Source organism: Sarcophilus harrisii, chromosome 1, assembly GCF_902635505.1.
Source record: "Sarcophilus harrisii chromosome 1, mSarHar1.11, whole genome shotgun sequence".
NCBI classification, from domain to species: Eukaryota; Metazoa; Chordata; class Mammalia; order Dasyuromorphia; family Dasyuridae; genus Sarcophilus; species Sarcophilus harrisii.
The window spans coordinates 544,456,746-544,472,796 of NC_045426.1; the positions used below are offsets into that span (position 1 = coordinate 544,456,746).

The 16,051-nt window shown below is 35.4% G+C and overlaps 1 protein-coding gene across 1 annotated transcript in view; it reads right to left on the reverse strand.

The window, feature by feature from the left end:
- The window catches only part of STMND1 (stathmin domain containing 1), a 31,313-nt gene extending 15,530 nt beyond the window's left edge, over positions 1 to 15,783 (reverse strand). The window contains exons 1-2 of the mRNA XM_031946811.1: positions 15,501 to 15,783; positions 2,104 to 2,284 (exon numbers count right to left, since the gene is read on the reverse strand). Of these exons, the coding sequence (XP_031802671.1) occupies positions 2,104 to 2,284; positions 15,501 to 15,581 (262 nt within the window). The 5' untranslated portion in view covers positions 15,582 to 15,783. The remainder of the gene's footprint in view (positions 1 to 2,103; positions 2,285 to 15,500) is intronic.
- Positions 15,784 to 16,051: the final 268 nt, after the last annotated feature.

Sequence of the window (16,051 nt, forward strand, 5' to 3'; positions counted from 1 at the left end):
AATTGAATTTATGATCTTATTATGTAAGCTTACTCTGTCTGTTTTACAATGATTTTTGGCTAGGGAATCACCATTCACCCATCTTTGAGAGTTTGTTGTTATATGTAACTTTTTTCTCTCACATTCGTATAATTAATCAATCCTATTCACTTTACCTCAGTACTAGCTCTTCTATCTGTCTTTTCCTTTCTATTTCCATTGATACCACTCCATTATAGAACCTAATTACCACCCATCTGGCTATTGCAACAGCTTTCTAACCAGTCTCCCCGGTCCATTCTCACTTTCTTCTAAGATTTTTTTTTCATACCACCGCTAGAATAATTCTTAATTCATAGAGCTGGTGATTTAATTCCACTGCCTAAAATTGTCATTGGTTCCTGATGATGAATGGAGTTAAAATTTTTTTGGCTGGAATTTAGTACTCTTCATAATCTGAAAACCATTCACCTTTTCTAGAATTATTTAATTTTATTATACCTTCCATGCATGTTATAGTCTAATCAACTCTGTCCTCCAAATTCGAATTGCTGTTTGTCTTCTGTACTTTTGGTCATGCTATTCTCTGTACCTAGCATGCCTTCTGCTTCCTTTGTCACCTTTTGGCTTATTGTTTATATTCTAGCAGGGGTCCTCAAACTTTTTAAATAGGGGGCCAGTTCACTGTCCCTCAGACTGTTAGAGGGCCAGACTATAGTAAAAACAAAAACTTTGTTTTGTGGGCCTTTAAATAAAGAAACTTCATAGCCCTGGGTGAGGGGGATAAACGTCCTCAGCTGCCGAATCTGGCCTGCGGGCTATAGTTTGAGGACCCCTGTGAGTCTAGAGCCTTTGTGAAGCTTTCCTTGATCTATGTACATTTAGACCTTATACTGACTTTTCTTGTAAAAGGAAAGAGCCACATTAGATAATCCCATAAGGCCCCTCCTAACTCTAAGATCCTATGACTAGATAACCGCTAAGATCAATTTTCAATATTTTGTTCCTGTTTTTTAGGTTACTTCTTAATCAGCATTTAAGGAGGAAAAGTTGCCTGACTTTTTCATTCAGATCTAGTAACATGATGGCGCCATCTCTGATCAATTGTAAACTGCTAGCCAACTGTTAAATTTTCAGTGTGAGTAGTTATACTTCAGAAATTGGCCAATGATTCATTAAGACCCTAATTCTATTCCAATCAGTATTAATTAGTTTAATGTTTTATATAAATCATATAGGAATTAGATGAGATAGGTTCTTATAGTAAGCTTTTATAATAGGCCTCAATTTTAATGTAATATTTACTATTTGTTTACCAGTTATGAAGCTTATTTGCTCTACCACCAGAATGCAGACAAAAATATCTCCATCCTGTTTTGCTCAAATTTTATGTCCAAGCCTAGAGTGGGAGGGATGCCTTGATTCTTTGGAAAGTCCATTAACTTATTTTTGTACTTCTGTACCACTTTCTCTCGTCTAATATGAGCAGATGACCATCTTGTGACCATCATATGACCACTTAATCAGTGGAGATGCCCTGTCCTTCAACAACCTATGACACCCCTGCTGATATATCATTTTGCGGGGCTGGTACATCATTTTTGGCCCTCAAGAACAAGATCTATCATCCTGTATTTTACCATGACTCTTTATATATTTGGGTATCAAACTCACCAAAAAACATCCTTGGGTCCACGAGAAAGATATAAGATCTACTTCATAATAAACTACTATTGGTTAGAACTCTTCCTCAGTGGTTTTTTTTTTTTTTTTAATAAATCCGACAATTTCAGACCCCAAATGTTACAAATCAGGGCTTGATTTTTTTTTTTGTTTTTGTCTAGACTTAATACAATAATGAATTAAATGTTAATGATACAAATGAAACTTAAAAGTGTGATTATATATACATATATATACCTACAGATATTTTTACAAATATGCATATATGTGTACATATTTATATATTCTTATTGTTAAGAATTTACCAGTATATCAAAGTTTGTAACTACTAAGTGATATTAAATTTACTCATGTCACTGCATAAATTGATTCAGTCATAGAATCTGAGATTTGGAAGGGATCTAAGGGGTGTACTGTTGCAATTTTAGTTGGATACTTTACCTGTATTTACTTCTTTATTTCTTTCATCAAGAGATGGTGAATTTTCTGGAATGGTTCCAGGTAAGCTTCCCATCAAGACATCATCTTCTATTCCAAATCCACCATCCACAATAGTTTGATACATTGCTAACCCATCCCAAGGCCCAGCATTTACAGGTCTGTGAGATTCACCACCATCAACCTATAAAAAAAAAAAAAAAGAAAAAGAGAACTCTTCATTTAAGAATGACAGGTTATTTGAAAAATGAAAGCAATGTTTTGGGTTCTATTTTGTGAGCACCCATTCAATTGTTTAATAAATATTCAATGAGTATCCTCCATGTTCAATGATAATGTAATAAAACATCAAAACTTTGTACTGGACAGGACATTCAAAATATTTACAAATTTATCATCAAATCAATCAAAATACTAAGCCTTTACATTATAGATCTAGACAAGATGATATTAAAATTCAGTTGGAAGAATAAAAAATAGAGAATTTCAAGGAATATAATGAAGGAAATGTAGGAATTATGGGAACTACATTATAATTATATATTATAATTCCTAGAGTCAGAAAGACTCTAGGTGCGTAATTTGGTGAGTTCAAATCTGGTCTTAACATACTTACTAGCTGTGTAACTCCAGGCATCTATAAAATTACCTGGAGAAAGAAATGGTAAATCTCTCTGCTATCTTTGTCAAGAAAGCCCTAAATGGTGTCATGAAGAATTTGAAATGACTGAACAATGACAATATGAATGTCATGAAATTTTATTCTGCAGTAAGAAATGACAAATATGGGGAATCAAGAAAAGATAAGGTTTGTATGAATTTGTGGAAAGTGAAATAAGAACTAAAATAGTAATAGATTCAATGATAACAATAGCAATAGAAAAGGAAAAGATCACTAAGATGAAGGCAAATTCTGATTAACTGAAAAATCAGTGAAACCCTGTAGTGAAATGTGTTTCCCTGTCCATGTCAGAGAAATAAAAGACTACTAAAACAGTGGTTTTGGATACATTATCAAATGTATTGAATGTTTATGCTTAGTTATTTTTCATAAGGAAAGTTTTATCTGGAGGGTGAGCAAGTGTTTTCCCCAGGAAAAGACTGTGACATTATTAACATGCTTTTAAAAAAAATTAATGGGCATAAAAGTGTCTTTTTGTGCTAGTGTAGCTATGTAGTACAGTAGATGGAGTGACAGTTCTGAAGTCAGGAAGACTCATTTTCCTGTGTTCAAATCTGCTCACATACTATCTGTGCAGAAAATCACAATCCTCTTTGCCTCAGTTTATTCAACTGAAAAATGAGTTGGAGAAGGAAATGACAAACAACTCCATTATCTTTGCAGAGAAAATTCCAAATGGGGTCGCAAAGAGTCAGACATAACTTAAAAACAACTACAAAATAACCAAAAAACACCCCATGTAAGAGTCAAAAACGTGTGGGTTTAAGGACTATCAACCAACCTTGCAGCATTGACAATTCAAAGATCTTTAATTAGAAATGAAAATATTCAGGTTATGGTAATGCTCTCTATGGGTAGGAACTTTGAACTGACTGGTGACTATGGTTTTGTTCTGCAAAAAAGAAAGTATAACAGGCAATGGAACCTCTAAAAGAATGGTTTCTCTCCCTTCCCCTTTTCTCTCTCTCTCCCTCTTCCTCTTCCTCTGCATCCCTCCCTGTTTCTCTTCCTCCTTCTCTTTTTCTTGCTCTATTTTATTTTTCCTCTTATTAATATTTCATCTTTCCCAGTTACATGTAAAACAATTTTTAGCATTTGTTTTTAAAACTTTTGAGTTCCAGATTCTCTCCTTTCCTCCCTTCTCACCACCCCTCCCCATTGAGAAAGCACATGTGAAGCTATGCAAAACATTTTCATATAAGTCACGTTGCAAAAAAAAAAAAAAAACAAAACCCAAACAAACAAACCAAAAAACATAGATCTCCAGATGCCCAATAAAAATCTGTCAAGAAAAATAAAGTAAAAATAAAAGTATGCTTTACTCTGTATTCAGAGACAATCAGTTCTTTCTCTGGATATAGATAATATTTTTCATGATGTCTTCACAGTAGTCTTGGATCATTGTATTGCCAAGAATAGCAAAGTCATTCACAGCTGCTTATTCCACAACATTGCAATTATTTTGTACACAGCACATTCCACTTTGCACGAGCTCATGGAGGACTTTCCAGGTTTCTTGGAGAGCATCTTATCTTATATAACAATAGTATTCCAACAGAATCATATACCACAATTTATTCAATCATTCTCAGATTGATGGATATGCCCTCTACTTCTAATTCTTGTCCTAAGAAAAGAACTGCTATAAATATCTTTATACATATAAATCATTTCTTTTAAAAAAATCTCTTTTGAGATACATGCCTAGGAGTGGTATTGTGAGTCAAAGGATATGGATGATTGTATAGCTTTTTGAGCATAGTTTCAAATTATTCTACATAATGGTTGAATCAGCTTACCATTCCACCAATAATGCATTAATGTCTCATTTTGCCGACAATTGTCTCCAACATTTGTTATTTTCCTTTTCTGGCTCATTAATCAATCTAACAGGTATGAAGTAGTATATTTGAATTATTTTAATTTTTACTTTTCCAATCAATAGTGAGTTAGAGTATTTTTTTAAATGGCTATAAATAGCTTGATTAGTTAATCTGAAAACTATATCTTTTGATCTTTTATAAATGGGGGAATGGCTCTTTTTTTAAAAAAATAAATTTGACTCTATTTTCTATACATTTGAAAAATAGGCCTTCATCAGAGAAACTTGCTTCAAAATTTTTTTCACAATTGTTAACTGTATTCCTTACTGTTTATTCTATTCTTTCTCTCTCCTTTCATCCTGTTCCTCCTCAGAAGTGTTTTCCTTCTGACCACCTCATCCCATAATATGCCCCTCATTTCATATCCCCTTCCCCTCCTACTTTCCTACAGGGTAAGACAGATTTCTATATCCATATAGTATGTGTTTGTGTATTATTTCCTCTTTGAGCCAATTTTGATGAAAATAAGGTTCAGTCTCTCCTCCTTCCCTCCCCATTTTCTCCTCCACTGTAAAAGTTTTTTCTTTGCTTTTTTGATTTATGCCATTCGACCTCTTTTCCTTTCATCCAGGATATTCCTTTCACTTCTTAGTTTTTTTAAAGATAATATCCCTTTATTTTCAACTCACATCTATGCTCTTTGTCTATATATACTCCTAACTGCCCTAATAATGAAAAAGTTGTTTGGTGTTACAAGTATCATTCTCTCATGTGGGAATATAAACAGATTAACATTACTTAATTCCTTTTGATTTCATTTTCCTGATTACCCTCTTATGCTTCTCCTGAGACCTATATTTAAAAGTACAATTTTCTATTCAGCTCTTTTCTTTTCATAATGAATATTTGAAAGTCTTTTATTTCTTTGAATATCCACCTTTTCCCCTGATGGATTATACTCAGTTTTGTTGGGTGGGTGACTCCTGATTGCAATTGTAGTGCCTTTGTACTCTGGAATATTATATTCCAAGCTCTCTTATCCTTTAATGTAGAAGGCACTAAATCTTGTCTTATTCTGTGATTCCACTATACTCAAATTGTTTCTTTCTGGCTGCTTGTAATAATTTCTCGACCTGGGAGTTCTGGAATTTGGGTATTGTATTCCTAGGAGTTTTCATGTTGGGATTCAGGAGGTGATCAGTAGATTCTTTCAATTTCTATTTTACTCTCTGGTTTTAAAATATTAGTATAGTTTTCCTTGATAATTTATTGAAAGACGTCTCAGATTTTTATTTTTTGATCATGGCTTTCAGGTTTCATTTTTATATTATCTTTCCTGGATCTATTTTCCAGGTCAGTTTTTCCAATGAGTTATTTCACATTGTTTTCTACTTTTTCATTCTTTTGGTTTTGTTTTATTGTTTTTGACTTCTGATAAAGTCATTAGCTTCCATTTGCTTAAATCTAATTTTTAAGGAATTCTTTTCCTCAGTGAGCTTTTGTACCTCCTTTTCCATTTGCCCAATTTTGCTTTTTAAGGCTTTCTTTTCCTCATTAACTTTTTTGTACTTTTGTACTCTCATTTCTCTTCCCTATTTTTCTTCTACCTCTCATTTGTTTTTCAAAATCCTTTTGAGCTCTTTTATGGTCAAAGACCAATTTTTTTCCTTGGAGAATTTAGATATAGGAGTTTTGACTGTAGGCAAAGCAATCAAGTCCTGCCTCAGTGCTAGTAAAGAGAGCTCTAACAAGCTTCTGAAGCTGCTCCTGCTGTTACTGCCACTACTATCACAGCTCTGAATTTAGTGCTCATAAGACCTGTTCCTGGTTCTCTGGTTTCCCAAGACCCTTTCATCCTAGTGAGACAAACCTTTTCTGCCAACCTTCCAAGTTGGTCTTTGGTGTCTGTGGACTAAGAGGTCCGAAACTGCCAGTGCTGCCACTGATTCAGAGGCCCCAATAACTGCTCCTGGTTTGCTGGGGCTTAGATTATGCTGATCTCCCACCCAGCAGATCTTTTCTGCTGACATTCTAAGTTGTCTTTGGCTGGAAAATTGTTTGACTCTATATTTTTGTGGGTTCTGATGCTGTAAATTTGTTTAAAGGCATTATTTAACAGTATTTGGAGGGGGGTTGCTGGAGAGCTTGGATAAATCCTTGCCTTTACTCCACCATCTTGATTCTATCTAAAAATGGTTTCTATTTATGAATTTGAAGGAGAATTGGTGATGGATGTTGTTTGTAACATGTTGTTGTGTATATTAAGCCCATTTCCGTGATGAGGAAAGGGACATATGTATGCAAAAATATGTAAAACATCTCTTTTCATAGTTACCTGAAACTGGAAACAAAGGGGAATTCGCTAACTGAGGTGTAAGAATGGAATGGAATATTATTGTGCTGTAAGAAATGATACTTTCAGAGGAATCTGTGAAGCTCTTAGTGAATTGATGCAGAATAATCTGAGCAGAAGTAGGAGGGAGCAGAATGATTGGGCCCAGCAAAATGGTTCATGGGAAGCACAATAGTGATGAAGAAACTGACTGCCATTTAGATAGGCACCCATTGTGTGATACTGAGAGAAATTATTATTAAGAAACAAAAAATTGGGTAGATCCAGAGTTTGCTTCTTCTAAATTTCTGATTTTAAAAAGTCCAGTCTCTTGAAGGACATTATTGATAATGAGATTGAATTAACTCTCCTCATTTTAAAGCTCAATCCAATCTTCCAAAAAATTTAATCTAAGATTGGCAAACATATTATATTCCACTTAGGTTTGGGTGGTATTAAATCCTTTGATTAGATTTCTCAGAGATGCTTGTGTATAGAAATAAGACTTTCTGTCCAAGAATGACATGTTGTAACTTTCAGACCCTCATTTTCATATAGCCTGTCTTCTACTGAGTTAGCCAATCAGAACTGACTGCTGTTGTTTTCCCAAGAAAACATATAAGCCCTGAGTCAGTTGTCATAATTATCTTTGATGACCAATTGACCATGCTTTTAATAATAATGTTGGGTTTTTTTAATAAAATGATTAAATTACCCAGAAATTATGCGTCTTGAACTTTTTTAATTGTCACAGTCCTGAAAAAAATGGTGTACAGTCTTCAAGGAACATATTTCCCTCTCTGACTATGATCCATGACAGAAAGAACACAGAGCTTTTTCCTTTTGTTTTCTTTTTTCTTTTTTTGCCAATAAGGTCATAGATGCCTATTCTGTAGTCTATCCTCTACTCCTCCCTCTTCATTTTAAAAGTCTAACTAATAAAAATAATTTAAATGTTATACATATATGTACAAAGATACATATACAACAACAATATAATAGAGAAAAATGACTTTGAAAACTTTACTGATTATTGCTGTGATAAGCACTTCCAGAAAAGTGAAGATTAAACATGAATAGATTTGAAACATAGAATGAAAAATATATTTTTGGACATAATACAACTTAAGAAGATATTTCTGTGAAGATACTTGGTGAGCCACAGGATGACTTACAATGTTCAAGTTCTTAGTGGAGTTCCTTCACAAAACTTAGGAACAAGAACAGGCCTATCAGCTGCCTTCCCTCTCCCTACATCTGTCTTTCTGGGTTTGCCTGAAGCTCCTTTCCTTCTTTTTCTCCTCCCTAGCCCACAGTATAAATACTGCTAGGGGTGTTGTGCTAGAATCCACTTGAATAAACTCAAACTAACCTGACAGATAATCATTAAATTAATACTTCTAAAATCAATATATAACAGCTTGTTTTCTTGTCTAGGCTTTAAAAGGGGATCAAGAAAATAATAATGTGTATTAATGTTGTTATTTAGTCATATCCCAAATGGGATTTTTCTTGACAAAAATACTTAAGTGGCTTGCCATTTTCTTCTCCAGAGTTTAAATGACTTGCTCAGAGCCACATAACTAGTGAGTATGAGAGACCTTCTTGAATTCATACCCTATGCTCTACCCACTAAGTTATTTAGCTGCTTCCAATATATATTAATAGTGCAGATTAAATTTAAAAATGCATCCCACCCACCCACCGCAAAAGCCAGTTGTTAAACATTTACGAGCACATCCTTGACAACGGAACAAACATTCCCACTATTTTAAGGAGAAAAGGAGATATGTATTTCATAATTTAGAAAAAAATATATAATTTAGAAAAAACAAAACAAAACAAAACCCAAAGAGAACACTTTATAATGGCTTTGGGGAAGAGGTAAGATGGATTTTAAGATGAATGTAAACAAGAAAAACAAGTATGCTGTTCATTCCCTGGAAATATTCATAGTAAGAAAAAGATTGCCACTGCATCATTGGGGAGTAGAGATAGAGGGGCATTCATTAGCTTTTCAAATCTATCATTTTGTATACTTAGTAAAGCAAAACATCCCTTAAGAACTAATTAGAAATCATGAAGTTTAGCATTTCTAAGTGTAGAATGAAAAAAATCTTAATTGAAAATCAAGACTTAATTAAAAGGACATATTCAAATTGAGAGCCAATGAACACATTAGGGCTAAAAAGCCATATTTCTAATACACGTCAAACGACCACTGAGAATCGACATTATTTCCCCTCCTATTATGAAGCAGACCAAAATTACATCATAAATACTAGACATTTATGACAGGATCATGTCATAAAGTTGAATTCCAAGGATTATGGGACCATGGATTCTTATCCAATTTTGCCAACAAGCATGAAAATTCATTCATCTATTTCCTGCCCTGGAGAAGTATTTAAAGCAACAACATCATGTTTTAATAGATTAAGCTTTGGTTAAGACAATCAGAATGACATGTAATTTCTCTAGCTAGAAGTCAGGTCTTCTCATTTTCAAAATGGGGATATGGAGAGGGTCACTGAAATGACTTATCTCTTAACACTAAGAATTAAATTTCTTTAAAATAACCTATATTTATAATCTAAGGGGACTAACATTTTTCAGAGTATAAATGAAGTATCCAGAAAGAGGAGAGAGGTCATAATTCATTGATCTCTGTCCTCAACAGACTCTGTCTTGGGAAGAATGCTGATAAACAGGAATGTATTCATACAAGTGCAAGCAAGATAGTGATTGTACTAAACCTCACTGCATATGAAGCTCAGTTGAAGGGAATGGAATTATTTATTCTGGAGAGAAAAAAAAAATCTGTTTCTCTGGGCTATTTAAAGAGGGTTAGCTTCCAGAAATAAGGATGTGAGTTTCCCTCTGTAGTCTGCCCTTCCCAGACTAAAATACCAAATTGTGGATGCTGCATTTTAGAAAGAACATCGATAAACTGTATTTCTGCAATATTTCAGTCGAGAAAATGGTGACAATGTTTCAGCATAAATAAATCTATTAGCTGACATTGTGTTCTTGGATATTAGAGATAATCCAGAACTGTCCCTTGTACATCATGCTAGACACTTAATACTGTCAGATTGAATTGAATTAAAATCAAAGGGATTTTAGAAGTAGATTTCAAGGAAGATTTTGGTAAAATTTAGAACTATTTCAAATTATAATGGTCTGCTTCTACAATTGATAGGTTAGCAGACTGGATAGAAAAACCCTAGGCCTGGAGTCAGGAAGCCCCCGATTGTCTCAGTTTTTTCATTTGTAAAATGGAGATAACAACACTGACCTCATAGTGTTGATGTGAGAATCAAATGAGATATTTGTAAAGTGCTTAGCACAGTGCTTGGCACATAGAAGCAGCTATATAAATCCTTAATTACTTCTCTATGAGAAGTCTTCAAGTAGAAGCTGAATGACCAGTGATTTGGAAGGGATCTTGTAGAGAGGATTTTTGTTGGTTTCTTCCAATTTCAGGTTTCTGTGATTATAAAATACTTTGGTTACATCTTTGCCTGTCAGTAATTTGGAGGGAAAAGTTTATCTGTTTAATTTATAGGGACTGGACATGGTGCTCTATGCCTATAATCCATACACATATACACATATACACACAATTTGCATTTTCATCTTAAAAATCAGTTTACTTGCATTTTAGATAGTGAATTTTTTTGGTAGGAATAGAGAATAAGTGTAAATTTTTGTCTCAAAACAGAGAGTCCATTCCCCTCCCCCCCAAACCCCCAACATTTCTATTTGGCTTTGCTTTCCTTTCCTTTCTTAAAAAGGAGTAATGTGTATTTGGAATTTAATAGGTTTGAATCCTAATCTGAATCCTAATTCATGTGTCTATTTCCATAGAAAAATAGGAGGGGGAGGGGAGCAGATGTTAATGGGACTATAGGAATACATTCACTTAATTTACTGTCAAATATTCAGGCAGAATGCTGTTATTTTCAGTTTTGATATTGGAAATATATGACTTTGAAATTATCCTGTATTTAGAATTGTCATGTAGAATCTAAAATAATGGTTGTGGGAAATCTGAAATTGCTCTCTAAGAATCTAAGTTTTTGGAGAAGCAAGAGTTTTCTATGCTTCCAAAAGGACATTATTTCCTAAAGATTGAGGGAGCAGATTGGTAGCCCCAAATCTAATAATTATAAATTGGTTTGTAAATGGATTTAGCTGCATAATAGCTAATGGAAAGAGCTTCAAAAATAGTGCTACAGGTACAAGAGAGGGCAAATTTTGTTTCAAAATTTGATTTTTAAAAAGAGTTTAATTTTAGTAAGTAAAAATATATAGGTTCATAAATTCATCCAGAAATTAGTTCTTAGACACAAATAGATATTTGAAAGTAATTTAGTCCACCCCCTGCCAACACCAAAGGTTATTCTTATCAATGTTCAGAAAATTTATTAGGTAACCTTTGAATTATGCATGTAAGAAAAGTACAATTCTCCCACTGAGAAGAGTTTCAGATGCTTTACTGCACACCATACATTATTCTATTACAATTCCTTCTCATCACTTCAGACTTAGGCAAGAGTGAAGAGAATGCATGTAAACAGGTCTTACTAAGTCTTATTCAGAATATTTTAACGTTTTACAGTTTAAAAAAAGATATTTCATGCAAGGAAATATGTTCATATTGACTCATTTTTAAGGCACAGTTGAAATGCTGAATTTCTAATAAGTATGCTCTCTGGGGTCTATGCATTTATGTAAGCAACTGAGGTATGGCAGAATTGTACTAGAATACTAATGAGACCTCTTCTGAAACAAGATCATAGATTTGAGTGTTTGCCTCTTTTTATTTTTATAAATAAATGAAAGAATGTAAAATATATTAGAATATAGAAGTGAATTGTTAGGGAATTTAAAAATTAAAGTTTGGTTATTGCTCTATAAATTGGCATCAACCTAGGTTCAATCCCCTTTGTCTTAATGGCTGTAAAGGAGATTTTACAACTCCTCCCTTCTTCAATCTGTTTTCCATGAAAGCTACCAAAATAATTTTCCTGAAGCATAAATCTGACCATGTCATTCCCTTACTCAAGAAACTCAAAAAAACCCAAAACAAAACCAAAAAACAAAAAAAAACCATGACTCTCTCTTGCCTCTGTAATAAAAATAGAAACTTCGCAGCTTGATATTTAAAGCCCATCACAATAGGATTCCAGTCTAGTTTTAGTGATGTCCACATTGATTATGAGATTGACACACGCATTGCCAGAGTTACCTCACTGTTTAGAAGGCTCCAAAGGAAAGTATGGTAGAGGAGAGGAATCAGACTGTCTACCAAACTTAAGGTCTATAGAGACATTGTGTTAAACCTCATTCTTGAATGCCTGTGAAACTTGGATAATATACCAGTGCTATGCCAGGAAACTGAACTACTTCCATTTGTCTTAGGAAGATTCTGAAAATTACCTGGCAGGATAAGATAACTGTTGAAGTGCTCTTAGAACTAAACTGCCAAGCATTCCAACTCTATTGCAGAGTACAACTCCATTGGGCTGGCCACATGGTTTGAATGCCAAATACATACTTGCCAAAAAGATTATTTTATGGATAAGTCACACAGGGCAAGCACATATCAGAAAAAGTGATGCAAGAACACTCTCAGGGTCTCTCTTAAGTACTTTAGAATTGTATGTCATGGAGATACCAGCACAGGACTACCCAATATAACATGATCTCATCAGAGAAGGCATTGTGCTCTATGACAAAGCAGAATTTAATTAGTCCAAAAGAAATGGGAGATCCAAAAGGTTAAAGAAGCCACTCCAAATGTTGATAGGGATTATTTGTGTCTGACCTGTGGCAGAGCATTTTGAGCTTGTATTGGTCTGCTCAGTCACAGTTGAACACACTGTAATTAGACACTAACATAGTGATGTCATTTGAGTCCTCTTTGAAAACGAAAGACAACCAACCATTCTACCTTTCCAAACTAATTGCAAATAATTTCCATTTGTATACTCTAACTGATTTATTTGTTATACCCAGATCTAGTACCCTTCTGCCTCAGAGAATCCTTATCTCCCTTTAAAGCTTAGCCAATATATCATATTCAATAGAAAATCTTCCCTTGTTTCTTTTGCTGTTAGTACTCACTATTCCTCCTCAAATTGTCATTTATTAAATGTTGCATCCTGGCAGAATAATAAGAGAAAAGGGGCTTTCAGAAGAGAAGCTGTTGATTTCTCTTTTTATTCCCAGTGCCTAGTACAGGATCTTTTATACAATAACAACTTAATAATGATACACAAAAAATTTAAAGTTTCTCTTGTATTATTTTTTTTTTTGGCCCACCATCAAGTTACCAGTTATTCTCTACCAGAACATTAACATACAGAGAATGGAAATACCAAGAGCTAAAGGAAAAGACACAGCAAGATTAGCCAGAAACATTTCCAAGGCTACTATTGATCGTTATCCTGCTCAAAATTTGACAAAATCTAAATTAAATTCTATTATATTTTCATTTACCAATTGTTTCCAGTCATGTTCTGATCCCTCATGACCCCATTTGGGGTTTTCTTGGCAAAGATATTAGAGTGATTTGTCATTTCCTTCTTCAGCTCATTTTATAGATGAAGAAACTAAGACAAATAGGGTCAAGTGACTCGCCTAGAGTTACACAGCTAGTAAATGTCTGAGACCTGATTTGAAATCAGATCTTCTTGACTTCCAAGCCTGACACTCTTATCTACTATACTACTTTGCTGCCCCAGACTCAATCCTTAATTTTACTTTTTTGGAATACTGACAGATTTTGGCTATCCGTGGTGTTACTACTTCTTTAACTGAAAAGTTAAAGAAATCATTTTAAAAATGATTTCTATAGAACTCATTGAGACCAGTCTGTTCCACTTAAATTCTTTTATTTCCTGGGGAGTGAGAGCTATGTTCAAAGACCATAAGTGCACATAAGGCACACTCAGACCTCACACTAAGCCCTGATTCTTTGCTATAGGGACAAGAAACTCTCTACAAACTACATCTGAGTCTGCCCAATGGATAATACTTGTTGCTAATCTGTTGTAGTATTTGCCTTTAGCATTTACCTCTAAAGGAAGAAACCCTAGGTGTGATAAGTGCACATGTAAAGCTGCCCTGGAGGGATACCAAAACATATTCTTGATCACATTAACTCCCCTGTAGGTCACATTACAGTTTCTCAACTTCCTGTATTGCTTTTTCACCTAATACCAGTTATAGGGCACTTTAAGATACAGATGTCAACTGGTAAAGGATAAAAGAAATTGTCAGCCACAGTATGTCAATACATCTGCTCAAATTAGTTTATTCAGATTAGGTGTAGGGTTATAAGGGAAAGGGGCCTATGTCTGGAATATATTGGTAGAAAGAATCACATAAGAGCATAAGGATAGACTAGAAGAGGGAAGGGCCAATCTCAGACAAACTCAGAGTTGGAAGAGTGCTCAGTTTGTTCCAGTACAATTAGAAACCTGGTGGGAAAGGAAAATATTTTGAAAAAGGATAAGATTGTAGGATCATCAGTTTGGAATTGAATGGGATACCAGAAATTCTTTAGCTCAACTATTTCATTTTACAAATGAAAATAAGACCCAGGCAGGTAAAGTGAACTTGCTCCACTTTACAGAAAATCAGGAGCAAAAGTGACATTTGAAGTTACTGTCGCTCTTTCACTATACAACAAGAATAATGAAGGTCAGCTTCTACTACAGAATTTTAGCTAGGGCTAGTCCTAACAGTGACCACTCTCTAGTGAACTGGTGAACCTGGGGATTGGGGGAAGGAAGAGAAAATAGTGACTTTTGATATTTCTACCGAATTCTCTCTCTGCGTCTATCAATTTTTATTATCTTGGTATAATGGAGAAATCAATGAGCCTGACGTTAAAATCTGATCCCTGAGGCTTACTCCCCCATCATATCAGAACCTCCTAGGATCTCAGTTTACTTATCTTTAAAACAAAAAGATTGCAGTAGATGCCCACTGGGGGTTCAATCCAACCCTTCAACTATAACCCTATTACCTAGAGAGATTTCTAGAGAAAACCGTATTTTATGAAGCTGCCATAGCATCTAATCACTGTAAGCCGGCAGGTGGCAGCTCTCTGAGAGAGCTCAGCTCTTCCATTTTCCGGGAAACTCCCTACCTAACTATTTTGTGATTCTGCTAAGCCCAGTTATACATAGCAAGACTCAGCGTTCAGCAGCCAGTGTTCCCGTCTTTGTCCTTTTGATTCCACTTCTCCTGCTGATCTACTTGGCGCTCATTAAATTATAAGACTATCAACCTTAAACTGGATGGCATCCCTGCCAAACCTGCTTGTTAAAAGTGAGATGACTTCCCTCCCATCCGTAGGTACCTTGCTCTAGCTGTTCTACAGCTGCAAGAGGTAGTAAATGAACATTACTTGCGCAGTCTTATCTCCCGGCGGTCTGTAGAGGCCAGTATCCTCTCCCACTCCCCTTAAAGGGGACTTGGGGAGGAAGAGACTCGCAGTGGCCCCTACCGAGCGAAACGGAGTGCAGAAGTCCATTTTAATTTTTACCTCGCTCCCTTCCTCCCAGCCTTTCTTAGGCTCCGGTACCGGTCGTTGCTCTTCCAGAGGCTTAGAAGCCCCGCACCCCATCACTCTTGTTGCTCTCTTTGGCCTCCTTGGCCCCTCGTTCTTGTGTCCTCCCCTTTTCCCTACCTCACTAGCCCCAGCAGCCTGCAGCCGGGACCCTGCACGCTTCCAGCAGCGCCTCTTTTATAGGCTCTGTAAAGGAAGGAGCTGGGGATTTCGGGCAAGCGACCAGGAGCTGTTGCTACAATAAAAGGCGTCACAAAGTCCCTTCGGGAGTTCTGGACCCGCCACGGGGTTCGGGGCCCAGCTTTCTTTTGTAAGTAAGAACTCGAACGGGCAGACGTTTACAAGGGACTAGAAACTTGGGGCGCTGTCCATGGCATTCCAGCGTGGAGGGGATTCTCCTCGCAGGGGTCGGCGGGAAAGCTCTGTTAAAGATCAATTGTAGTCCGTTTCAGTCAATCAACAAGTATTTATTGTGCGATTAATATGTACCTGGGAATGTGCTAAACACTGGGAATACAAGGCAATAA